The 27,601-nt window shown below is 37.5% G+C and overlaps 1 protein-coding gene across 1 annotated transcript in view; it reads left to right on the forward strand.

Moving 5' to 3' along the window:
• EHHADH (enoyl-CoA hydratase and 3-hydroxyacyl CoA dehydrogenase) overlaps positions 1-27,601 on the forward strand; it is a 42,843-nt gene that overhangs the window by 4,855 nt on the left and 10,387 nt on the right. Inside the window, exons 2-5 of the mRNA XM_020286583.2 lie at positions 3,793-3,896; positions 8,743-8,915; positions 13,654-13,765; positions 23,230-23,334. Of these exons, the coding sequence (XP_020142172.2) occupies positions 3,793-3,896; positions 8,743-8,915; positions 13,654-13,765; positions 23,230-23,334 (494 nt within the window). The remainder of the gene's footprint in view (positions 1-3,792; positions 3,897-8,742; positions 8,916-13,653; positions 13,766-23,229; positions 23,335-27,601) is intronic.

The raw sequence follows: 27,601 nt of genomic DNA on the forward strand, positions 1-27,601 counted from the left end.
TCATAGTTTCAGGTCTTAGATTAAAGCCTTTAATCCATTTTGACTTGATTTTTTTTTTTTTTTTTTTTTTTTTTTTTTTTTTTGAGACAGAGTCTCGCTTTGTTGCCTAGGCTAGAGTGAGTGCCATGGCGTCAGCCTAGCTCACAGCACCCTCAAACTCCTGGCTCAAGCAATCCTTCTGCCTCAGCCTCCCGAGTAGCTGGGACTACAGGCATGCGCCACCATGCCCAGCTAATTTTTTATATATATATATTAGTTGGCCAATTAATTTCTTTCTATTTTTTATAGTAGAGACGGGGTCTCGCTCTTGTTCAGGCTGGTTTCGAACTCCTGACCTCGAGCAATCCGCCCGCCTCGGCCTCCCAGAGTGCTAGGATTACAGGCGTGAGCCACCACGCCCGGCCCCTTGACTTGATTTTTGTATATGGCAAGAGATAAGGCTCTAGTTTCATTCTTCTGCATATGGATATCCAGTTTTCCTAGCACCATTTATTGAAGAGGCTGGCCTTTCCCCACTGTATGTTCTTGGTACCTTTGTCAAAAATGAGATCACCATAGATGTGTGGATTTATTTCTGGGTTCTCTATTCTGTTCCATTGGGCAGTAAGTCTGTTTTTATGTCAATACCTTGCTGTTTTAGTTACTATAGCTCTGTATTATGGTTTTGAAGTTAGGTAATGTGATTTCTTCAGTTTTGTTCTTTTTGTTCAGGACAGCTTTGGCTACGCTGGGGCTTTTGTGGGTCCATATAAATTTTTTTTTAGGATTATTTTTTCTATTTCTCTAAAGAATGTCATTGGTATTTTGATAGGGATTGCATTGAATCTTTAAATTGCTTTAGGTAGTATGGACATTTTAATAACACTGATTCTTCTAATCCATGAGCATGGAATATCTTTCTACTTTGGTATCCTCTTCAATTTCTTTTACCAGTGTTTTATAGTTTTCATTATAGAGATCTTTCACTTCTTTGATAAAGTTTATTCTTAGATATTTCATTTTATTTGAAGCTATTGTAAATGGGATTACTTTCTTGGTTTCTTTTTCAGGTTGGTTGCTCTTGGCATATAGAAATCCTACTGGTTTTTGGAAGTTGATTCTGTGTCCTCCAACTTTACCAAATTTATCAGTTCTAGTAGTTTTTCGGTGGAGTCTCTTCTGCAACTGTACTGCTTGCAGTTGGGTGGCTGCCACAGCTGTGTCTTATTTGGTAATGTGCACCCCAAGTCCACTGCTTCAAGCACAGTACAGCCGAGGACTTGTCCAAAGACTTCATTTTTTTTTGTGGCTTGACTGCCTTTCAAATTTATTCTGGGGCCCAGGCCATTTTCATTAATTGGTGGCAGAGCTAGCCAGAACTCAGGTGCTGGATTCCCCTCTGGCTGGGGCAGTCTAAATGTTCCCTCTGTGGGCACTGACAAAATTCTGCCCTGTGTTGTGTCCCCTTGTGACAGGGCAGCACTAAGTTCCAATGCACAGTCCCATAATCACTTCACTTTCCCTCCCTCAAGCACACAGATTCTCTCTCCACGCAGCACTGGTCTTGGGTGCTGCTGAGGGATGGGTAAGGGGTGACGGCGTAGGCAGTGTAAGCTGTCTTTCCTACCCTCATCAGTGTCTCTTTCCTGGATATGATGTTAAAAACCAGGTACTGTGATTGCTTACCCAATTTTAGGTTCTTATGAAGGTGCTTTCTTGCATGGATAGTTGTTCAATTTGGTGTTCCTGCAGGGGGATGATCACTGGAGTGTTCTAACCAGCCATCTTGCTCTGGCTCCCTTCCTCTATCCTTTTTCCTTTAAGCAGTTTCTCACCACTTTCCCCAGATTCTCCTCCTTTACCATTCCTTGGCACTTATTAATCCCCTGCTTCTGGCAAATTTTCCTCTCTTGGTCTTATGATTTGGGGCTCCCTTGTTGCTGAATCACTCTGCTAAGCCTCTGCCCTTATTATTATTATTTTTTTTTTTTTTTGAGACAGAGTCTCGCTTTGTTGCCCAGGCTAGAGTGAGTGCCGTGGCGTCAGCCTAGCTCACAGCAACCTCAAACTCCTGGGCTCAAGCAATCCTTCTGTCTCAGCCTCCCAAGTAGCTGGGACTACAGGCATGTGCCACCATGCCCGGCTCATTTTTTCTATATATATTAGTTGGCCAATTAGTTTCTTTCTATTTATAGTAGAGACGGGGTCTCACTCTTGCTCAGGCTGGTTTCGAACTCCTGACCTCGAGCAATCCGCCCGCCTCGGCCTCCCAGAGAGCTAGGATTACAGGCGTGAGCCACCGCGCCCGGCCCTCTGCCCTTATTAAATGAAAATGTATCCAGAGGATTTGCTCTCAACTCTTTTCTTTTTCTTTGGTAGACTCATTCAATCTTGGCTTTGGCTATCTCTTCTGTGGATGACGTCCTCATATACTGAATGTGGCAAAATCTACTACACCTTGCTTTATCTGCTAAATTATTTATTATTAGGTTTGGCTGTCAGTGACAGAAAACTCAAAATAATAGTGAATTCAACAATAAAAATTTATTTATCTTACAGCAGTGTCCTAGAATGGTATGGCTGCTCCACAATCATCAGAGACCTCAATTCTATCTTTTGCTCTGCCATCTTCAATTCATGGTTTCTACTACCTCTTGGCCCAAAATGGCTGCTTGATCTAGCCATCACATCTGCATACCTGCCAGGGATAAGAAGGAAAGATAAGGAGAAAAGCACGCTCAATCCTTTAAGGACTCTTTCCAAAAGTTGCATGTACCAAATATGCTTCCATCCCATTGGCCAGAACTTAGTGCCTCTGTAGACTTTCCTACAAAGTAGGTTGGAAAATTTAGTCTTTATTTTGGGCAACCATAAATCCAGCTAAAAACTGGATGTTTTAATACTTAGAAGAAGGTAGAGAGGAATGACTATTTGAGGTAACTAGCAGCCCCTGCCACTTCTCTTAGATAATTTCTCCTTTAGTTTTCTTATATGACAAATTGGAAGTAACTTCATCCCCCTCTGACCTTTACACAAGTCCAATTTTACACAAACGTTATAGAAGCATCATTTTTTTTTTTTTTTTTTTTTTTTTGAGACAGAGTCTCGCTTTGTTGTCCAGGCTAGAGTGAGTGCCGTGGCGTCAGCCTAGCTCACAGCAACCTCAAACTCCTGGGCTTGAGTGATCCTTCTGCCTCAGCCTCCCAAGTAGCTGGGACTACAGGCATGTGCCACCATGCCCGGCTAATTTTTTATATATATATCAGTTGGCCAATTAATTTCTTTCTATTTATAGTAGAGATGGGGTCTCGCTCTTGCTCAGGCTGGTTTTGAACTCCTGACTTTGAGCAATCCGCCCGCCTCGGCCTCCCAAGAGCTAGGATTACAGGCGTGAGCCACAGCGCCCGGCCAGAAGCATCATTTTATTTGTACCTTTATTACAGCATTCATCTTAGTGTGCCTTACATGATAAATTGTCTTTATCAGGTAACTTCTTGTGCTGTGCGTAGAAGATGTATAATAATATTTTTAAATTGGTTAGTGCTGATTCTAAGTGGTCAAAGTTAAAGCATGGTGTAAAAAAATAATTTTTTAAAAAAGTGTATTCGTTTAATTCAGTGCTTAATTCACAATAGATGCATATATTATGTATTGAAAAAATTAGTGAAAGCTTTAATGATAAGTATCAGCAGTTTTTATCCATTATGTGTGTGTTTAATTTTTCATTGTTAGGAAAGGAAACAACTCTGATATAGTAGGAATTTCATTCTTACTAATTTGCTTCATGTAATTTTCTTCTTCTTCTTCTTTTAGTGCAGCTGTAGTCCACAGAATAAAAGAGGGACTGCAAAAAGCTATAAAAGACCATACGGTAAAAGCCATTGTGATTTGTGGAGCCGATGGCAAATTCTCTGCAGGTAACTAGAGTCTAACTCTTTCCCACTGTCTTGGGAATCCAGCCACAGACTAAGATCAATATTGCGTTAGCTATCCCTGTGGCTAATAACTTAGTGTGGGCAATGGATGGAAGAATAGAGTGGAAATGAGAAACACTGTGGGAAAAGAGACAGGAATCACAAGAGAGACCTAGAGGTTGCATTGGGCCTTTGGAGGAAATTTAGTTCCAGCCTTGATGGCTGTTATACCTGCTGGTATACACCTGCTCATACACCCATGCTCTGCATGTGTCTCCACCCTATGTGAACTTGGGCAAGTCTATTTAATCTCCTAAACCTCAGTTCCTCTATTAAGTAGAAATAATAATAACTATCTTAAAGGGTTTTTGTGAGATTAAATGAGATACACGAAAGCTTCTGGTGTAGTGCCTGCACACTAAAGATGTTCAGTGAACATTGTTTTGTTTTTAATTCATGTAGAGTCTCAATATGGAATTCATTTTCTTCTGATAGTCACTAATCTTAGTGACCATGGCACTACCTTATTGGATGATTATGTGAAAAAGCAAAAATACTGACAAAATATGGCAAAAGTATTCTGAAATGGTGATTTATTCAGTGGTATTTGTGGCACCTTTTTTTCTTTCCCTAAATGAATATATTATACTCTTTGACAAAAGTTATGTGCATATGAGGGCCTATTCAATCTTATGATAGCCAGCAGAATTTAATATGTGTTAACTGTAACCTGGAAAGACAAAGGTATTGGAATCATGGACATAAATAAATATAAAAATGTTAATCATTATAATAATTATCATTCATCTTGCCTATTATATGCTAGTACTATGTAAGTTATTAATTAATTGATAATAATGAAAATAGTACTTTTATTGAGGGTTTTTAATCCCCAATAAATCCTCCAGTCCCCATTTACAGATGAGAAAATTGAGCCTGAGAGAGGTTAAAATAAAGTGCCAAATATTAATCAGCTATTAAATGGCTTTTTCACTATTTGAAAACCTAAGGTTGAGTATCCAAAGCTGGTGGCTTTGAGGCATGGAAAGAAGGATCAGAACCATGGAGAACTTGACATTTCTTTGTAAGGAAGGAAGTAGAAGAGAGAATGTAATTAGAGTTCAGAGGCAGAAAAAATAATTCTTCTAGAAAAGCATTAGGGATTATCAAACTTGACTTAATATACTTATATAGAATAATGTACCCCCAAATTGGAAAATAAACATTCTTTTGAAATATATCTGGAACATTGACAAAAATTGACCAGATGCTGGATCATAAAAGCTTATCTAAATAAATTTCATTTAGAGTATATTCTCTGACAACAGTGCAATTAAGCTAGAAATCAATAACAAAAGTATAACTAGAAATTCTCGTGTGTTTGGGAATTCAATTCATTTCTTAACCTCAGAGTCAAAACAGAAATCATAATGGAATTTAGAAAAAATTTGAACTGAATGACAATGAAAATATAACATAAAACTTGAGATATGCAGCTAAAGTAAAACTTATCAGGAAATTTATAGATTTAAAAGTATAATGCAAATCAAAACCACAATGAGATATCACTTGTCTCCAGTGAGAATGGCCTTTATTAACAAGTCCCAGCGATAAATGTTGGCATGGATGTAGAGAGATAGGAACACTCCTACATTGCTGGAGGGACTGCAAACCAGTTCAACCTCTGTGGAAAGCAACATGGAGATACCTTAAAGCGATACAAGTGGATCTACCATTTGATCCAGCAATCCCATTCTTGGGCATCTACCCAAAAGAACAAAAGTCACTCTATAAAAAAGACACCTGCACTCGAATGTTTATAGCATCACAATTCACATTTGCAAAGATGTGGAAACAACCAAAGTGCCCATCAATATATGAGTGGATTAATAAAATGTGGTATATGTATACCATGGAGTACTATTCAGCTATAAGAAACAACAGTGATATAGCACCTCTTGTACTTTCCTGGATAGAGCTGGAACCCATTCTACTAAGTGAAGTATCACAAAAATGGAAAAATAAGCACCACATGTACTCACCAGCAAATTGCTATGATCAACACCTAAGTGGACATATAGGAATAATATTTATCAGGTGTCGGGCAGGTGGAGGGGAGGGGATTGGTGTATACATACATAATGAATGTGATGTGCACCAACTGGGGGATGGACACGCTTGAAGCTCTGACTTGAGGGGGGATGTGGGGCAAGGACAATATATATAACGTTAACATTTGTACCCCCGTAATATGCTGAAAAAAATGTATGTATTAGGGCCGAGCATGATGCTCATGCCTGTAATCCTAGCAGTCTGGGAGGCCCAGGCAGGAGGATCACTTGAGGTTAGGAGTTCGAGACCAGCCTCAGCAAGAGTGAGATCTCCTGTCTCTACCAAAATAGAAAAAAATTAGCCAGACAACTAAAAATAGAAAAATTAGGCAGGCGTGGTGGCATGCACCTGATTCTCAGCTACTCAGGAGGCTGAGACAGGAGTATCCCTTGAGTCCGAGGTTGAAGACCAGCCCCTGGGCAACATAGTGAGACCCTGTCTCAAAAAAAAAAAAAAAAAAATTCTTACTAAACTAGGTTGAGAAAGGAAATTTCTTAAGCAGGCAAAAGATAACTATTTTACATAACCTACAACAAACATCAAACAAAATGATAAATTGAAAGCTTGCCTTGTGAGAAAGGAGCAAAACGGGCTGCTTTCACCCTCTCTATTTGACATTGTATTCAAGGTCCCAGTCAGCGCAGTAAGGCTAGCAAAGAAATAGTAATAAAAGGTGTAAAGATTGGAAAGGAAGTAATGAAATTTCATTATTCAGAAGATAGGATAATGTTTGTAGAAAAATCAAAATAACATACGGAAAATTGTTAGAATTAATGTAATTTGGTATTTTTGCTGGATATGAAGTCAATATCCAGAATCTAATTAGATTTTATACGCTGGAGATAATTAAAGAGTGAAATCACTATGTTCTTGTCTATGCCTTGCTTTATGTAAACGTGGGATAATAATACTAGTAACCTTACACTCTAAGTAGAAGACTATAAGATAGCTTTTAAGAATGTGGGATTTGTATTCAAATTGCCTAAGTTCAAATCCCTGTTCTATCAGTTACTAGTCATATATCTGAAATAGTCACTTAACATCTCAAAGCCTTAACTTCCTTACCTGGAAGATGGGGATTGTTATGATTGTTATACTACTTAACCTAAGTGTTATGAAAATTAAATGAGACAATATACGAAACTACATAACATAGTACCTGATGTATTTCTTTATCCAATAAATGTTAATTTCTATTATTACTTTAAAAACCATTTCAATCAAAAGTTACAAGTATGATAGGCCTGAGACTCAGATTGAAATTGATCATGTTTCTCTAGAATCAAAAGAAATCTAAAAAACAATAAAACAAAACACTGGACTAGAGAGTGAAATATGATGGGTTGGTGAGGAAAAATATAACCCCTGTATTGGTGCTAAATGAGGATCAGGTGCAAAAGAAAAAAATGAATAGGCTAAATATGAAATATGAAATAATTACTTAAATTTTTTTAACCTGTACCAAACTAAAGGTTTTATGTATTTATTTATTTATTTTGAGACAGAGACTCACTTTGTTGCCAGGGCTAGAGTGAGTGCTATGGCGTCAGCCTCACTCATAGCAACCTCAAACTCCTGGCCTGGACTCAAGCAATCCTCCTGCCTTAGCCTCCCAGGTAGCTGGGATTACAGGCATGCACCATCATACCTGGCTAATTTTTTCTATTTTTTTTTAGTTGCCCAGCTAATTTCTTTCTGTTCTTAGTAGAGACAGGGGTCTCACTCTTGCTGAGGCTGGTCTTGAACTCCTGACCTCAAGCAATCCTCCGGTCTTGGCCTCCCAGAGTGCTAGGATTACAGACATGAGCCACCATGCCTAGCCGAGAAACTTAAGGTTTTAAAAGAATAGATAATGCTATAGGAAAAAAATCACAGTGCATAATGTTATGTAAAAATAGGGAAATCGTTTTAGATTTTACAGTATTCTCTAAATACTAAATATACATATTAAACTTTCATTTAATTCTCACATCAGTCAGTTAAGATAGTTATTGAGACAAAAGGGTTAAATAACTTACTCAAGGTCACAAAGCCATTTACATATATGCATGGGGAAAAAAACTAACAGTTCACAAAAATAAGTTGTTATCTCTTGTGATCTTTATGTTTTTTATAATTCGGTATAATTTTCAAATTTTCCGTAATATGTTATTTTTATAATTAGGAAAAGCAATAAATATTACTTTTAATTGAAGATAAAAAACTATTATCTATATAGTTTTTTTATAGAACTAAAATATATTTCTAAGCTGGTTGATTAACATATAACTCACAAATATGTAAGCATGTTACCCTGATATTTTATATTATGTAATTATTATGTAATCATTAGTAATGACTCATGGCCTAAACTAGGATATGGGGCTAAATTGCTATGAACAACGTTGATGAACAGTGAGTGTCACACAAAAAATGAGAGGAGCTGACTCAATCTCACAATAGTGGTCATTGGAGGAGAATCTATTTCCCTTTTCTGAGATTTTTAACTTTTTAAAGATAAGAGTTGCTAGTTAACATATGGAAAGACAGTTTTTAGATTACAGGATTATTGGTAAAGAGTTGAGGATTTTTCTCTCATATTGTCCTACCTTTTCCAAGCTACTCTTCCTTTATTGTGTCTGTAGCCAAACGATAAAGTTTAAGGGCCCGAAGACATCTGAGACTACTTAAGAGTCATCAGGTACCTTACTGTTACGTAACAAAGTCCAAGTATTTGTCCTTGTCTTTGTGTGTTTAGGTGCTGACATCCACGGCTTCAGCGCTCCTAGGACCTCTGGCATCCAGCTGCCACATATCCTAGATGATATACAGAGAAATGAGAAGCCCGTGGTGGCGGCTATCCAAGGCTTGGCTTTAGGAGGGGGACTAGAGCTGGCTCTGAGCTGTCACTACAGGATTGCCCACGCAGAGGTAACAGCTGAGGCTCCATGTGGGGGTTGGTGTGTGAGGCTTTTGCTTAGGGCAAGCTCTAAAGTAGTCATAGCATCAGAGGTGATCATTTAAAATGGTTAGCTTACTGGTTAACAACTCCGGGATATCTCTAGCACTGGTGTGCAGCTATTATGTGCCAGTACAGTGGTGCTGATTGTTAAAGTGTTGAAATACTGTACTTCCATTGTGGTTGGTAAGTAGCTGCTACTCTGAGCCCTCTGTCTCTTTGATTCCCTTAACCTTAGCCCTAGGACCTCCCTATGATCCATAAACTAAAGGGGACCTCCTGAGTTGATAGAGGGCGCCAGGCCCTTGCTCCGATACTATGGCTCATATCAGGTTTCATTGATGCTGTGCTCACGCCATATGAGGTATTAAAAATTTTGACTATTGCCCCTAAGTATACATTTAAATATTCATTTGCTATCTCAAAGATGTCACTTTTGTGACCCATTATAATTATCAGTACCTAAAATGACAGATTTCTATTGGAAAAGCACAAAACTAGTAAATGTATTTCTTTTCCTTTCTATTTCTTTTCTCCTTTCTTTCTGTCTCTCTTTTCTTTTTTTACAGGTAAGTTAGAAAATCTTTATTTTCTTTCCTTTTAAGGAGCATTGGCATTGCTGCAGGGAAACACAGCCTATATTATTTGCCATACCGTGGATATTTTGTACATCGTATTTGTTAACAAGAAAGCATTTGAAAGCAATTACACTGTTTAAATACATCCATCATTTCCATATACACTTCCAAGGCTAGTTTTGTTGGTATGTGGGATTCTACTTTGATGGGGTGGCAGTTGTTTTACCTGAGCCTGTGACCGTCAGGCAGCTCATTACCATGGAAGGAGCAAATTCATCACACAGGGTTTCATCTGCCCTTCACTGAGATATTTAATTTCCGTCATGAGGACCTTGCTCAGTTATGCAAGGACTGCTCTGGCAATCAACCTAGCATCCGGGTGGAATGCCACCCACCCTGGGCAGTGTTCTGGGATAGAAGGGCACAAGGAGATGTTAATTATTTACAGTGGCAGATTAGTGAGGATACAAAGGGCACCTGGGCCACTGGAGTTAATTAAATACATTTATTTCTGAAAATGGGTCCAATTTGAGCTATTAAAAGCATGTAGAATGAGGTCTATGATACCAGTATGTATCAAAATATTTATAAACAGTAACATTTTTGTAAGTAATAAATTTTTCTAATGATAAAAATAATATTTATCATTGTACTGGACTAGAAAATACAGGAAAGTATAAAGATGTAAACTAAAATCTCCATAAACTCGTAGTTCAGAAATAACCACTAGTGACATTGTATTCATTCTATTATGTTTCCTTCTGGTCTTTTTCCTATGTTCCTATATAATTTTTTTTCTCACAGTTTCTTTAACCTTTAAAAACTTTATTTTCTAAGAGACAAGGTCTCGTAGTGTTGCCTAGGCTGGAGGCTAGTGGTGTGATCAAAGTGCACTGGAGCCTTGAACTCCGGGGCTCAAGGGATTCTCCCATCTCAGCCTTCTGTGTAGCTAGGACTACAAGCATGCACCACCACACCTGGCTAATTTTTTAGTTTTTATAGAAATGGGAGTCTCTTATTGTTGCCCAGGTTGGTCTTGAATTCCTGGCCTCAAGTGATACTCCTGCCTCAGCCTCCCAAAGTGCTGGTATTACAGGTGTGAGCCACCACACACAACCAAAAATCTTTCTTTTAAAAAAACTACATTTGGGATTTTATTGTATTTAGTTCATACTTTTATTTTTATACTATGACATTAAACCATTATTAAGTATTTTTTTATTCTGCCAATCTCTGCCTGTTAATTGGAGAGTTTAATACATTTATATTTCATGCAACTATTGATAAGGAAGAACTTCTGCCATTTTGTTATTTTTTATGTTTTATATCTATTTTTTGTTCCTCATTTCCTCTATTACTGTTTTCATTTGTGTTAAATATATATTTTCTAGTGTACCCTTTTAATTCTCTTGTTGTATCTTTTATTATATATTTTTGAGTTGTCCTCTTAGTTGTGGTTGCCTTGGTAATTACAATTAGCATCTTTTTAAAATTTTTCATTATTATTGGTACCTAATAGTTGTATATATATATGGGGTACATAAATGTACCCCATAAATATGTTGTGCTTTGATATAGGCATACAATGTGTGATAATCAAATAAGGATAATTGCAGTATCCATCACCTTAAGCATTTATCATTTCTTTATGTTGGGAACATTCCAATTCTACTCTTAGCTAGTTTAAAGTACACAATAACTTATTGTTGACTATAGTCACCCTGTTGTGCTATCAAATATTAGATCATGTTCATTATATCTAATTATATTTTGCACTCATTAACCATCCTTACTTCCCCCCTCACTATAATTAACATCGTAATTTATACTAATCTACTTCAGACTAATATCAACTATAGTTTCAATAGTATACACAAAATTTGCTCCCCTATAATTTCATTACTGACCCCTTTATGTTATTATTGTCACAAACTGTATCTTTATACATTGTATTGCCATTAACATAGATATATCATTATTGCTTTATATAGTGGTCCTTTAAATCAGATAAGAAAAAAGGAATTACAAACAAAAAATACATTAGTACTGTCTTTTACATTTACCTATGTAGTTATCCTTTATCAATGTTCTTTATTTCTTCATGTGACTCAAGTTACTACCTAGTGTCCTTTTATTTCAGCCTGAAGGATTTCTTGTAGGGCAGATCTGCTAGCAACAAATTCTGTTTTTATTTATCTGGGAATGTGTTAATTTTGCCTTCATTTTCAAAGGATAGTTTTGCTAGATACAAAATTCTTGGTTGGCAGTTATTTTTTCATTCACACTTTGAATATGTCTTTCCATGCCTGCTTCTCTCCATGGTTTCTGATGAGAACTCATATTAATCTTATGGTAATCTTTAATAAAATCATTTTAAATGGCTGCATAACTTTCATTGTATAGATGTGCCATAATTTATTTAATAATTTCCTACTGATTTAATTTTTATAAAAGCTTTATAAATAAAAACATAGATGTATCCCCTAAGTGCTCCTTTTCTTTGACCCTCTTACCATGATATTCTGCACACTGAATGCAGATCTGAGTTATTAGCAATAAGTCAGGGAGTAGGGATGCACAGTGATGCAAAGAGTGGTGACTGACTGTTAGGAAAGCCTCATGGGAGATAGGCTTCAAATATGGAAGGTATGTTGGGATCACAATCTGGGTAAAGGGCAGTCTGCATTTAAGTCATCTTCTCCTCTTACCTTTGGCAGTTTTTAAATGGCCAGGAAAGGCAGTGTGATAAAGGGCACAAGCTTACCTTCTTGTCCAGACTGAGGTTGCTCCCTGACTCTTTTTTTGTTATATAACAGCTTTATTGAGAAATAATTTACATACCATACAGTTCACTAGTTTAAAGTATATAATTCAATGGTATATGAGTATATTTACAGAGATATGCAACCAGTATCACAGCAGATTTTAGAACATTTTGTCACCCCAAAAAGAAACCTAGTATCCTTTAGCAATAACTCCCTATCCCTTCTCCCTTCATCCTAAGCAACCACTAATCTACTTTATATCTCCATAGATTTGCCTATCCTGGATATTTCATATAAATGGAATTATGCAATCTGTAGTCTTTTGTGAATGGCTTCTTTTGCTAGGTTCATCCATGTTGTGGCATGAATCAGTTCTTTATTACTGTATACGGCTGAATAGTATTCCAATGTATGGATATACCACATTGTATTTATCCATTAATCAGTTGATAGACATTTGGGTTGTGTCTACTTTGTTTGCTTTTATAAGCAATGATGATATGAAAATTTGCATACATGATTTTTGTGGGCATGTTTTCACCTCTTTCAAGCATATGTATACCCAGGAGTGGATTTGATGGGTAATATAGTAACTCTATGTTTAACCTTTCAGTGACTGCCAGATTGTTTTCTGTGCAATGTCTACAATGTTTTATATTCCCACCAGCAATGTATGAGGGTTCTATATTCTCTATATCCTCTCCAACACTTGTTATTGTCTGTATTTTTTATTATAGCCATCTTAGTGGGTGTAAAGTGATATTTTGTTGTGGTTTTGATTTGCATTCCCCTGACGACTAATGATATTGAGCATCTTTTCATGTGCCTTTTGGCCATTTGATCTCTTCTTTGGAAAAATGTCTCTTCGGATCCTTTGCCCCTTTTTAATTGGTTATTTGCCTTTTTATTTTTGAGCTATAAACATTATTTATATATTCTAGATATAAGTCCTATATGAGACATATAATATGCAAGTATTTCCTCTCATTCTGTGGGTTGTCTTTTTACTTTCTTGTGCTTCCTAGATCTTGCAGGGCTCCAGAAAGCTGTTTCTGGAGACTTATTTATTTAATATGTTGGCTGAGACAGGCCAATATAGAACCAGAGAATAAATGTGTAAGGAGCTAGAGATTCCAGTTTCTTAAATAAATGTGTTGAAGTTAGTGTTTCAACATGAGGACTTAGGAATGGCACATCTGTGTTTATGCTATTAATTTAAAGCAGAGGGTGTGTACTATTTGCCCTGTAGAAATCTGAATTCAATGAAACAATGTTTTTGAGAGTGTAGGAAATATAGGGGAGTGCTTACTTTAACTCTGAACACATCATCTTATTCTAATGGTCTTTATGCCTTTAATCTTTGATAGACTCAAATTGGCTTCCCAGAAGTCACACTAGGAATTCTTCCTGGTGCAAGAGGAACCCAGCTTCTCCCCAGACTCATTGGAGTTCCTGCTGCACTTGATTTAATCACATCAGGTCAGTATAAACCTTGTCAACAACTGTCTAGGTCAATATGAGGAACTGGACTAGGATTTAGAAAAATCCTGACTTAACAACTTACTACCTATGTAACCTTAAGAAGAGTCTTTATCTTCTTTGACTCTCAATTTCCTAATCTGTAAAATGGAGAGAATACCTTTCCTGAGACCTTCTCAGATGTTACCACGAAGATCAAATGTGAGGGTCTTCTAAATGAAAGTGTATGAAAAGTGCTAATCAAATTTAGGATTTTATTATAGTTCAACTGACTATTCATAGACACTGGTGTTCAGATAGGGGGTATTACGCTCAGATCCAATTTAGAAATTATGATATAAATAAGATTAAAACTAGAATTTTCAAGGTAAGTTTTCAAGTTTAAGTGTGGAAATGACTAAATTTTTCATTTCCAAGTACTAAGATATTAGCTACAAATGGAAGTTGTTCTTTTTCAACAGGAAATGTGAACAATACAACACTAGACAATATTTAGAGACCTTGGAGTTACCAAATAATTGTTTGTATGACATTGAAAGAGACGTTTAGTTCAGGTAAGGATGGAAGAAAGACCATATACAGCTACTTTCTTCAAACAGGTATAATGAATTATGAGACTTTGGATCTGCCAGTTTACTGTCTTGTGCCTTAGTTTCCTCATAAAAGTGAGTAATAATATACTTGCCATATGGTGATGTGAAGATTGGAGAGGTTAATACACACAATGTGCTTAGAACAGTGCTAGAGAGTATAATAACACCATAATTGTTAGCTATATATTATATTCCAAAATATCATCTTCTTAGTAAAAAAGGAAGATTGAGTAAAAATAAGATGAGTATCTTAGTATTAGACTATATTCTGAAGAATGGGCAACTAAAAGAGCACAAACTTTATTTTTATTTTATTTTTTTTTTTTACAGTTCATTCAGCATCAGAAGGAGCACAAACTTTAGAATCAAAAGACCTGGGTTTGAATCCCACCTCTACCATATATAAACAATATGGCTTGTGCAAGTTAATTTTTATTTATTCACCGGCAACTGTTAATTTTCTCTCATATGCTGAGCCCTGTTCTAGACATTAGATCTATAGCAGTGAACTGAACCAACAAAAATTTCTGCTCTCATGAAGATTATATGGAGAAAACAATAACAGTCACAACAATAATCATCATTGTTATATTTCTTCAATTAAAAAATGCATCTTTCCCCCCATATCTTTAGAATTGGGATGCCTCTCACATTCATTATGAGTCATGGTTAAATTGGCAGTGTTTTTTCTTTCCTAGTTTCTATGAATCAGAAATTTGAGAGCATCTTAGTTGGGTTGTAGCCTAAGGTTTCTCATGAGATGGCAATAAGGATATTGACTAGGGCTACAGTCATCTGAAGGCCTGAGGGGGGCTGGAGGATCTACTTCCAGGATGGCTCACTTACATGGATGGCTACGTGGTGTGACTGTTGTCGGGAGGCTTCATTTCCTCTCCAAGATGACCTCGCCATAGAGCTTTTTTTTTTTCATAGAGCTTCTTGAGTGTCTTCACAGTAAGAACGCTGGCTTTGTCTAGAGCAAGCGTCCTCAAACTACGGCCCACCGGCCACATGTGGGCTTCCTAGCACATTTATCTGGCCCTCGGGGTGTTTTTGTCGCTGCTGCCTGTCCTGCTTAGCAGCTGGCTCGTCCTAGGCCCACAGTGCACACTCTCCAACTGTCTGAGGGACAGTGAACTGGCCCCCTGTTTAAAAAGTTTGAGGACCCCTGGTCTAGAGTAAGTGATCTAAGAGAGAGCAAGGCGAAAGCCACAATGTCTTTTGGGACCTAGGTTGGAGTTGCATGCCATCTTTTCTATTGGCTACACAGGTCTTCCCTATTCAATATGGGAGAAGGATTGGCCAACAAGAGGCCAGACTCAGTAGGGGTCACTTTGGAGACTAGCTACCACAGCTATATATGCACACATATGCCTCGCTATTATGTAAGATATATATATATATATATATATGGTTAGGTGGAGATAAGTGCTAAGGAGAAAACATGGAGCAAATGGGGAAATATAAAATGTTAGGGATGGGTGGTGGTTTAATATTTTAGGTAGGGTAGCTAGGAAAGGGTTCCCTACAAAACGACATCTGAATAATGACATAAGATGGTAAGGAAGTTTGTTATGCCAATATCTGGAGCACAATATTCCACCCAGAAAAAATAGTAAGTACAAAGCACTGAGGCAAGTCATACTTGGAACGTTCAAAGAACAGCAAGAATGTCAGTGTAGCTGGAAAGAAGTGAATAACGGGAAAATAGTAGGGGGTGAAGTCACATCATGTAGGGCCTTGAAGATTAGAGAAAGAACTTTGGCTTTTCTTTTGAACAGGAAGAAAAGCATTGGAATGTTTTGAGGAGAGGAGTAATGTGCTCTCACTTATGTTTTTTAAAAGATCACTCTGGCTGTTAAAAATATACTAATTGGAGACAAGGACAGAAATAGGAAGACTGGTTAGAAGGCTGCTGTAATAATCCAAGAGAGATGATGAAGGCTTGGGTGAGGGCCAAGTGGTAGCAATATAAATGGTGAGATATGTTTAGATAGATTCTGGATATATTTTAAAGATAGAGCCAACAGAATTTTGTGACCGATCAGATATGAGATGTGAGAGAAAAAGGGGAGTTAATGCTGATTTTAATGGCCTGAGCAGCTGGAAGGATGGTGCCATTACCAAGATGGGGATTTCTGCTGGTAGAGCAGGTTTTGTGGAGGAATCACAAGAGCTTAGTTTTGGACATGTTAAGTTTGAGAGGCCTATTACACATCCATGTGAGGTGTCCTGTAGACAGTTGAATAGACTGGCCTGGAGTTTAGGAGAGAGGCCTTTTGAACGCTGAGCCTCTGTTTTCTCATCAGTAAAACAACCATGTGTTCGTTTTAAGGAATAATGAAATAACATGACATGCTTCTGGTATTCTGCCTGGTAGGCAGAATTATGGCCCCCAAAGATGTCCATATCATAATCCCTAGAACCTGTGAATCCGTTATGTTACATTCAAAAGGGCCTTTGCAGATGTGTTTAAAGATCTTGAGATAGGAGATGATCCTGGATTATCCAGGTGAGCCCAGTTTATCATAAGGGTCCTTGTAAGAGGGAGGCAAGAGGCCAAAAAGGAGAGAAGATGTTACATTGCTGGTTTTGAAGATGAAGGAGGAGGTCAAAACCTAAGGAATGGGCCGGGCGCGTTGGCTCACGCCTGTAATCCTAGCACTTTGGGAGGCTGAGGCGGGCGGATTGCGCAAGGTCAGGAGTTCGAAACCAGCCTGAGCGAGACCCCGTCTCTACCAAAAATAGAAATAAATTAATTGACCAACTAAAAATATATATACAAAAAATTAGCCGGGCATGGTGGCGCATGCTTGTAATCCCAGCTACTCGGGAGGCTGAGGCAGTAGGATCGCTGAGACCCGGAGTTTGAGGTTGCTGTGAGCCAGGCTAATGCCACGGCACTCACTCTAGCCTGGGCAACAAAGTGAGACTCTGTCTCAAAAAAAACAAACAAACAAAAAAACAAACCTAAGGAATGTAGACATCCCCTAGAAGATGGCAAAGATAAGGAAACAGATTCTCCCTTAGAATCTCCAGATGGAACACAGTTCTGCTGACCTGTATTAGAATTCTGACTCTTAAAACTATAAGATAACAAATGTGTGTTGTTTTAAGCCTCTAAGTTTGTGATAATCTGTTACAACGCCAATAGCATACTAACAAGTAGCTATTAATAATGATGATATTAAGAATCTTAGCTAGGTACAGTGGCTGACACCTGTAATCCCAGCAGGTCAGGAGGCCAAGGCAGGAGGATCACTTGAGGCCAAGAGTTTGAGGCGGCAGTGAGCTATGATCCTGCCACTACACTCTTGCCTGGGTGACAGAGCAAGATCTGTTCCTAAATATATGAATGAATAAATAAATAAATAAATTTTAAAAGAATCTTGCTTTTTGGTTTGGAAATTTTCTTTTCTAAGAAAGGATGTTTAATTGAATAGAAGTGGTGACAGTGGAAAAACAAGAACAAAAACAAAAACAAAAAAATAAAAAAAGAATAAAATTTTTTAAAAAAGGATGTTTAAGAAAAAGATTAAATTGCCACTGAAAGTTGAAGATGCCCTACTGATGTGAATGAGGAAAAAACACCAACTTTGTAGGCACTGTTCCCGTAGGAAATTAATAAGTAAATAGATTTAGATGGCTAACCTTTTCTAATCTCCCTAAATCCCTGAGAGAGGTAATTCTAGAAAGTAGAGTGACCAACCATTCCTCCACAGTTCCCTTAAAATGCCATCTGAAAATGACTGAATCTTTAGCAATAACCACAAAAGATATGCTTGAGCTCATTGCAGTTCATTCCTTGATGTTCTCTGTCCAATCAGCTGCCAAGAAGTATAGTGTCCTGCTCTTTCCTTCTGCTTTTATTTCCTAGATCTCATCCTCCTTGTTCCCAGAAGAACATAGAAAACTTCTGCTATATTCTTACAGAGCTTTGCCCCATCCCCGATGAATTTCTTTATGTGCGTTCACAGGACAGGGATGCCTTCGAGCTCTAGACTTTGGTGGGATGCCTCTTACCGCCTAGACTACTATAAGGATTTTGGGGAGAGTTGGGATTACCAACTTTATCCTACCTGCCTTTTAGCCGCTGGTCCAAGTGGGTTTTCTTTATATTTGAGCAAAATATTGAAGGTGAGTTTTTACTAGCACCTCAGGGCTCCCAGACAGCAATAATAAATATTGGCAAATATTTTTCCATGATCCAAACAAATGACAAACAAAAAAACGTAAAACAACCTCAAACCTAAAACCTATGAAAATATTCTATGACTTTAGAAAATGGAACTATAGGCCGGGCGTGGTGGCTCACGCCTGTAATCCTAGCACTCTGGGAGGCCGAGGTGAGCGGATTGTTTGAGCTCAGGAGTTTGAGACCAGCCTGAGCAAGAGCGAGACCCCGTCTCTACTATAAATAGAAAGAAATTAATTGGCCAACTAAAAATATAGAAAAAATTAGCAGGGCATGGTGGTACATGCCTGTAGTCCCAGCTACTCAGGAGGCTGAGGAGGAAGATTGCTTAATCTCAGGAGTTTGAGGTTGCTGTGAGCTAGGCTGATGCCACGGCACTCTAGTCCAGGCAACAGAGTGAGACTCTGTCTCAAAAAAATAAATAAATAAATAAAATAAATAGAAAAAATTCTTCAGATATAAAATAGAATCAGAGATTGTACTTTAGCAAGCACTCAATTTTCTGGAAAAACTGATGAGGAGATAACAATGCCTTGATGTATTTTGGTAAAGATTTTTAATTTCTAGAAAATAGAATCCTTCAAGCTTCTAAGGATTAAAAACAAACACAAAAAATGTTACTTTAAAGGAACTAAAATCACTCAAGCCATAAATAAATACTAAACTTATGGAATGTTCACATACTAGGATGCTATGTAGTCTGTATAATAATCTAAATCAGTGGTTCTTAAAGTATGGTTCAGGGATTCCTGGGTGTGTCTAAAACCACTAGAGGGTTCATGAAGTCAGAATTAATTTCATAATAATAATACATTACTTACCTTTTTCACATTCTCTCAAAAGTATACAGTAGAATTTACCAGAGTCTATTATATGCCATGTGATATCAGAGTGAATGCAGAAGCAGATAGGAGAATCCACCTGTCTTCTGTTAAGCCGGACATTAAATAAATTTGTAAAAATATAAAACTATGGCACTCTCTCACTAAATTTTTGAAATTTTATAGTTATTTTGCATAAAAATTTATGCTAACATGTAACAAGTTTATTATTATTCATTTAAAATGAATTAAATGTTTTTAAATATCTCAGTTTTAATTTCTAATACAGTAAATATTGGCAAATATAACCTATATAAACAAAAGGTTTTTGGTGTTCTCCATAATTTTGAAGAGTGCAAATGGGTCCTAAGACTATAGAGTTTTAGAATTGCTAATAGAAATTTGTATCTTTTGACACAGAAACCAGGAGGCAAGGTTATATACATACATACACATACACATACACACACACACACACACACACACACACACACACACACACACGATACAAATTAGAAAATTATGTGAATCTATATACATTAAAAGTAGCTTTTTTCAGCCGGGTACGGTGGCTCATGCTTGTAATCCTAGCACTCTGGGAGACCGAGACAGAGCATTGCTCAAGGTCAGAAGTTCAAAACCAGCCTGTGCAAGAGCGAGACCCCATCTCTACTAAAAAAGCAGAAAGATATTAATTGGCCAACTAAAAATATATAGAAAAAATTAGCTGGACATGGTGGCTCATGCCTATAGTCCCAGCTACTTGGGAGGCTGAGGCAGAAGGATTGCTTGAGCCCAGGAGTTTGAGGTTACTATGAGCTAGGCTTATGCCATGACACTCTAGCCCGGGCAACAGAGTGAGACTCTGTCTCAAAAAAAAAAAAAAAAAAAAGGTAGCTTTTTTCTTTTAAATGGCAGGAGGGTATTATAAAACCTATGAAATATGATGAAAGAAGAATTAGAAAAACTAAATGTATTAAATTTTTTAATCAAGTTAGAAATTGTTTTAATTTACAATAGCATGATAAGTACATTTTAAAGAATATGAACTATTTTAATTATCTAATGTAGAATTCATAAGGAGAGATTTACGATCCAACATACTACAGAAATGCAAAGCATATGAGACAGTTTACTCTGCAAAAGACAGAACAGAAAGGAAGCAAAAAAGCCTAAATTATAGGAGGAAATTATAATGGTGTGAAATAAGTCTGTAAATTCTAAGGTTTACAGAAATTAAAGTATGTGGGAGAATGTGGAGAAATGTTGTGACCTATTTTCAGCATTAAGTCTGAAAGGCAAGATAATTGGGGGAAATCAAGAAAACTGGCTTCTTTGACAAAAAATATGAAGTGAACTGAGATTGGCCTTTTCCCAAAGCACTGCTTAACAAAATATCACTATTTTTAACATGATGAAGAGAAGAGGTAAAAACAGTAAGAAATGATGGCTTTTTGATTTGCATAGAAAAGGTCATTAGAAGAAAGCTAACATTACAATCATACACCTATTTTTTTGAGTAGTCTGTACAATTTTAGGGAGACTTGAGAATGACATTTAGAAAGAGTTACCTGGAGAAAAAAATTTAATGGTTGGAAAAGAAAAGAAGCCATCAAGAAAATTGGAAAAAATTGAGATTACCAGCCTGGAGAACAGAACTCTCATGTTTGGTTGTCTTGGAGTTTCCTTAAAGTAGATCTACACAGGACTCTTATTAGAGCCTATTGAACAGTGGTTGTTGTCTACACTGAGGGCAGCACAAGAAAAAACAAGTTTAAATCCCAGCCTGAGAATTTGGGTTGGACATATAGAGCCATGTCTTTAGGTCCATAGTTCTTTGAAACAGAATAAAAGTACAGTCATGCATCACATAATGATGGGATATTTTCTGAGACGTGTGTCATTAGGTGATTTTGTGTGAACATCATAGTGTGTACTTACATAAACCTAGATGATATTGCCTGCTACACACCTGAGCTATATGGTGTAGCCTATTGCTCCTATGCTACAAACCAGTACAGCATGTTACTGTAGTGAGTATTGTAGGTAATAGTAACACAATGGCAAATATTTATGTATCTAAACATAGAAAGCGTACAGTAAAAAATCTAGTATTATAACCTTACAGGACCATCATCATATATATGGACCATTGTTGCCTGAAATGTCACATGATTGTACTGGAATCTCATTGACTCTGTAAGAACAGTGGCGGTTCTCTTCCATTTTTGTGAAATCTAAGCCAGAAGAAATCATTATAGCTGAAGAAGCTTTCAGTCCATCATGTGGGTAGCTCATGTTTCCCTGCTTAGTTGCCCCCCAAATCCTGTCAGTACCCAGGTTTCCATATTCCATTTTGTGCCTACTTGGCCCCCTTAACCTGGGTTGGCTGATTCACTCACTCCTTACCCAAGCGACTTTATACACAGAATACTTGACCCCTGAAACCACCTACTCCCCAGCCTCCTCACTCTAGGAGGAGATCTGAAAGCCTTTTCTCAAAGGCACTTCCAGAAAACTGCCCAAATATTGATCTTCTAGAGGGATACCTGCCCCAAATCACTGAACTGTCTATCAGATCAATAAAACCCATTTGTAATTCTCTGAAGTACTAATAATAACCGGGAATGGAGGCTTTGTCTCAGAAGTGGCATCTACCAACACTGTCTGTAAGAGCGGTGAAGACTCTGGAACTGTTGCCACCAAGACAGCTTTGATGATCGCTTTTCAGAAGACACGGTGGTACTGGCAAGAAAGCAAGCAATGTCTCCTTCCTTCTCACCCTCTAGTAAGGGCTGCTTATATCCCCCAACCCCCTACTTCAGAATATGCAGATCAAATTACGTATTTACATCTGGTGAAGAACTGCCAGGGCAGAATTGAGGAGTGACGCAAACCCTCATCAAACTTGTATAACCTCCTAGAGTTGGCATTCTGTACTGGAGGCTGCCAGTGCCAGAACTAGATACTAAAAGCTGCCAGCACCCACTACTACCAGACACTAGATGTTGCCACCTGTGAAATGAGATGTAAACTGTTGCTGCTGCTTAGTATCACTAGCTCCAGACTGAAAACCCTCAACAGAGCACCCAGTTCACCAAGGTTGGGGTCGTGAGCCACACGCCAGCTGCCACGGGTCTGAAGGAACCCTTGTCTAATCATCCCTGCTTTCTTTTCAGCTTCTGTGGTAGGAGGAAGGACTTCAAAGCTCACCCAACAGTGATTGCACAAACTAAAGGAAGGGTTGAAATGCTGGGTAGCCAAAAAATGGCAAATGTCCACCCCATTTATCCTGTGTAATTTTGATTATACCTAATATAATGTCAACTTAATCCTATTTCTCCAGCTATATTTGTTTGAGGATTATCTATTTTTCTTTTAATCAGCCACAGTCCCTGGTGTATGCTAAGTATAGGGTAGATACCACTATTCTGATGCTACAATCTCTATTATTATTATCAAAAAGTAATTATCTCTTATATTTCTATAGAGATGTATATTTTATAAAATGTTTCTATGGACATTTAAAGAATATAAAGAGATTGTATCATTCTCACTTAATATTCAGAATTACCAAGGTAAGTGTAATTATTCCCATTTTCCAATGAGGAAATCATGATCTTGGTGCAGTTCTTTATAGTCACACAAGTAGTAAAAAGTAGAGCCAGAGCTTAAATCCAGGTTTTTCTGGTTATCTCTGCAGTGATCTTTCTACAACCACAGTCTGTGTGGTCCTTATTGATTTTATTTAATGATAGATGTTTAAATCCAGGACAGACAACCTTCCCTACCAAAGAGAAGAATGCTTCTGCTTTCATCTCACGTCATTCTTTTTTTTATTTTGTTTTGTTTCAGGAAGACTTATTTCGGCAGGTGAAGCACTCAAGCTCGGTATTCTAGATCAAATTGTCAACTCAGACCCAGTTGAAGAAGCCATCAAATTTGCTCAGAGAGTTTTAGGTAAGGCTATAATAATAAAAGTAGTACAAGATTATAAACAAGCTACATGTCCACTTTAATAAGGAACTCTGTAAATATCTTATGGTATATTCATGTAATGGAATATGATACAGCTTAAAAATGAATGAGAAACTGTATGTACCAATATGGTATGAAACCCACGATATATGGTGGTATTAAGTGAACAAAGCATCATTGCATATAGTGGGTTGCCTTTGGTGTAACAAAAAAGAGAGGATGTATCTAGCAACGATTTGTTTATGTATACATTTCTGTAAGGATTCACAAGAACAGTTAATGGTTGTTCTGATCGGCCAGCACAAGCTGTTGGAAGGAGGTTTTTCACTGTTTACCTTTCTGTACCTTGTGAATTTTTTATCACATGAATGTTTTTCCTATTAAGAAAGAGAATTGAAATTGAAACAAACAAACGAGCAAACACTTCGGCAAATAGAAGACAGGCTCTATCATCTGCCACAAAGAAGCTCTGGGCCTCCAGAGCTTCTGTCTCAGCGAACTAAGTTATATCTCTCTCAATGGTTTCTCACTTCATGGACTCATCATTTCCTTTTAGAGTTCTTTTCGTGGTGGCACTCCCAGAGGTGTGTGTTTGTTTCTTTTTAAACCATCCCTTTTCAGTCTATGGAGGTTGTCGGCTTCAAAAGAGCAAGATGGAGAGGGTAAAAATTGCCAGAAAAAAATAATTGGGAGGAGTGCTGGGTCACAGGCAGAACAGAGTGCTGGTCTCCCGCTTGGTGGCAGGAAATGGCTCGATGTCATTTAAAGGCATTCTTTTGAAAACAGCCATTCTTTTGTTGACCCTGGCAGAGACCAAACACTGTCCTGAAATAATCTTTTTTTGTGGCTCTAGCCTGTTACTTTTTCAAAGTAATAGTAAAAGCTTGAACTGGAGAGGTGAGGGACTATGGGGAGGAAATACTGGTGACTGCTGGAGAATCAGCAAGCCTGTGCCCAAATGGAAATAAATTTCCTGCTGTCTTCCTCTGCCTTTCAGACAGTCTGCCTCTCACACCACATTTTCATTGTGCTTCTTGAGAGGGCTGATTGTTTTGTTGTTAATAGCAGTCACTCGGTTGGCTCACAGCAAAGACTACTTGCATTTGGAGGTCCCTAAATGATTTTTTGGTTTGGGGCTCAGGATAGACCCATGCCTGTCATTTATACCTTGGTTTGGGTTTGTAAAGGCCTCAATTTCAACAGAAGTTCTTTCCCTTATGTGATTTCCCCATGATTCTGATTTGAGAATTAAGTTACTTCATGAAATAGACAAATATCATGGTCTAGTACATTTATAAAATGACTTGGTTTTAATTTGTATTTATTTAAAAGAAATTAATTTTAATTAATTTTTAAACATTAAATTTAAAGCATTTTTGATTTACAAAACTTATAATGTTCAGTCTCAGCAATATTACACAGTTTGTCCACTTGGTGGCATCCCAATATTGCGGCATCATCGGCTTTGAGCCTTGGTAATTCACCTGTTAACAATTCTGGGCTTTGGACAATTATATATAACTATTTTAAGTTGTAATTATAAAGACTAAATGGAAATATGTAAAGTTCTTTGTGATATAAACATGTTTAAAGTATAAATTTATTTGCGTTGTATAATTATAGCTACATGGAGTATGTCTGCATACAGACAAAAATTGAAAGGAAATATGTAAGAGTGAGAATAAGTTTTTCCCCAAATTGCTTAAGTTAATTTTGCTTTTTTAAGAAAATTTTTTTCTAGCTTAGGATAAATTAGTTTTACTAAACAGTTCTAAGTTATTTTTAGTTTTGTTTCCGTTTTTTTCCATCTTTAGTGAGGTGTAATTTCTATACAACGAAATTCACACATTTTAAATTTTGAGTTTGGTGAATTTTAGTAATTGGTTATGGTTATGTAATCACTGCTACAATCAAGATATAGTTCTGGCACCCTAAAAAATATTCTCATGCTTCTTTCCAGTAGATTCCCTTCCCTGCCCATTGACTACAGGCAACCACTGACCTGCTTTCTGTTACTATAATGTTATGTTTTTTAGAATTTCATATAGATGGAATCATACATAGAGTGTGTAGTCTTTTGTGTCTGGTTTCTTTCACTCAGCATAATGTTTTTAAGATTCATTCTTGTTGCATGCATTAATATTTGTTTCCATTTTATTACTGAATTGCATTCTATAGTATGGGCAAACCACAATTTGTTTATCCATTTGTCAATTGATGGACAATTAGGATGTTTCCACTTTGGGCCTGTACAAGTCTTTGTAGACATGTGTTGTCCTTTCTCTTGGGTAAATACCTGAGAATGGGATTGCTGGGTTGTAAAGTAAGTGTATGCTTCACTCTTAATGCTTTTTAAACCTGATTAATGAGAAATCATTAATGATTTAAAAGGTACTAATTTTTGCCAAGCAAGTTAGAAAGGACAGAAAAAATAATATGGTAAAATTGAGTTTAAATAAGCTCTTACTATACTGCTTCTTTTTTTTTTTTTGAGACAGAGTCTCACTCTGTCTCTGTTGCCCAGGCTAGAGTGAGTGCCATGGCATCAGTCTAGCTCACAGCAACCTCAAACTCCTGGGCTCAAGTGATCCTCCTGCCTCAGCCTCCCGAGTAGCTGGGACTACAGGCATGCGCCACCATGCCCGGCTAATTTTTTCTCTCTATATATTAGTTGGCCAATTAATTTCTTTCTATTTATAGTAGAGACGGGGTCTCGCTCTTGCTCAGGCTGGTTTCGAACTCCTGACCTTGAGCAATCCACCCGCCTCAGCCTCCCAGAGAGCTAGGATTACAGGCGTGAGGCACCGGGCCCGGCTTATACTGCTTCTAATATATCCTATCTAGAGAGCAATTGGGCAGTCATGTATTGAGGCTTAAAAGTTATTCAGACTGTTTGACTTAGTAATTCTATTCTTGGAAATTTATCATAGAAAAATAATCACAGAAGTGCATAAAGATTTGTGTATAGTAATGCTCACTGAAGCTTTATTTATCATAAAATATTGGAAACAACTAAAATATTTAGTTTTAGGAGATTACATAAAAGATGATAATCTCAATGAAGCAACTCTTTCAGCCACTAAAACATCCATTTTTTTAAAAAGTTGGAAAACTTGGAAAGTGCTTACATATAATATTAAGAAATCAGATAGAGAAAATTTCACATGTATATGTGCATATCTTATTCATATTTGCATAAGGAAAAAACACTATGAGGAGATTTGACAAATTTTTAACAGTGGTTATACTTGGGTGGTAGTTAATCAAAACTCTTGATTTAAAAAAATATTTATCTTTTCCTAACATCTGAGCCATTAAATTTACTCAAAAGAAAAAGGGATGCCTTTGGGAGGCCCGTGTGGAAAGAGTGAAGTCTGATAGAGAAATGGGCTCAGGACTGGAAGTCAGGGTTCCTTGACTCTAGTCTCAGCCTTAGCTATGTGGACCGTAACAAATCACGTTTTTGGACATTATTTTATTCATCTAAAAAGGAAAGAGTTCAGCGCTGGGTGTACTGGCTCACACCTGTAATACTAATACTCTGGGAGTCCGAGGCGCGAGGATCCTTTGAGCTCCGGAGTTCGAGACCAGCCTGAGCAAGGAGACCCTATCTCTACCAAAAATAGGAAAAATTAGCTGGTGTGGGGACACATGCCTGCAGTCACAGCTACTTGGAGGCTGACACAGGAGGATCCCTTGATCCCAGGGGTTTGAGGTTGTAGTGAGCTATGATGATATCACTGCACTCTAGTCTAGGCAACAGAGAGAAACTTTGTCTCAAAAAAAAAAAAAAAAAAAAGAGGAAAAGGCATTAGTTGGTTTCAAACCATGTTCTGGGCCATCACAGGCTACAGTAATTGGGCCCCAGTTATTTGTCCTTGATACAATCCAAACAGCTCCACTGAGTCTTTTTGGGGGTTTAGTGATTAGAATCCCATGGAAAACTCTAGGACTTTTTTTTTTTGAGACAGAGTCTCACTCTGTTGCCCAGGCTAGAGTGCGGTGGTATCAGCCTAGCTCCCAGCGACCTCAAACTCCTGGGCTCAAGCCTCAAGCTGAGGTTCCTCCTGCCTCAGCCTCCTGAGTAGCTGGGACTACAGGCATGCGCCACCATGCCTGGCTAATTTTATATATATAAATATATATGTATTTTTTAGTTGTCCAGCAAATTTCTTTTATTATTATAGTAGAGATGGGGTCTTGCTCTTGCTCAGGCTGGTCTCAAACTCCCGAGCTCAATCTGCCCACC

Source organism: Microcebus murinus, chromosome 1 (assembly GCF_040939455.1).
Source record: "Microcebus murinus isolate Inina chromosome 1, M.murinus_Inina_mat1.0, whole genome shotgun sequence".
NCBI classification, from domain to species: domain Eukaryota; kingdom Metazoa; phylum Chordata; class Mammalia; order Primates; family Cheirogaleidae; genus Microcebus; species Microcebus murinus.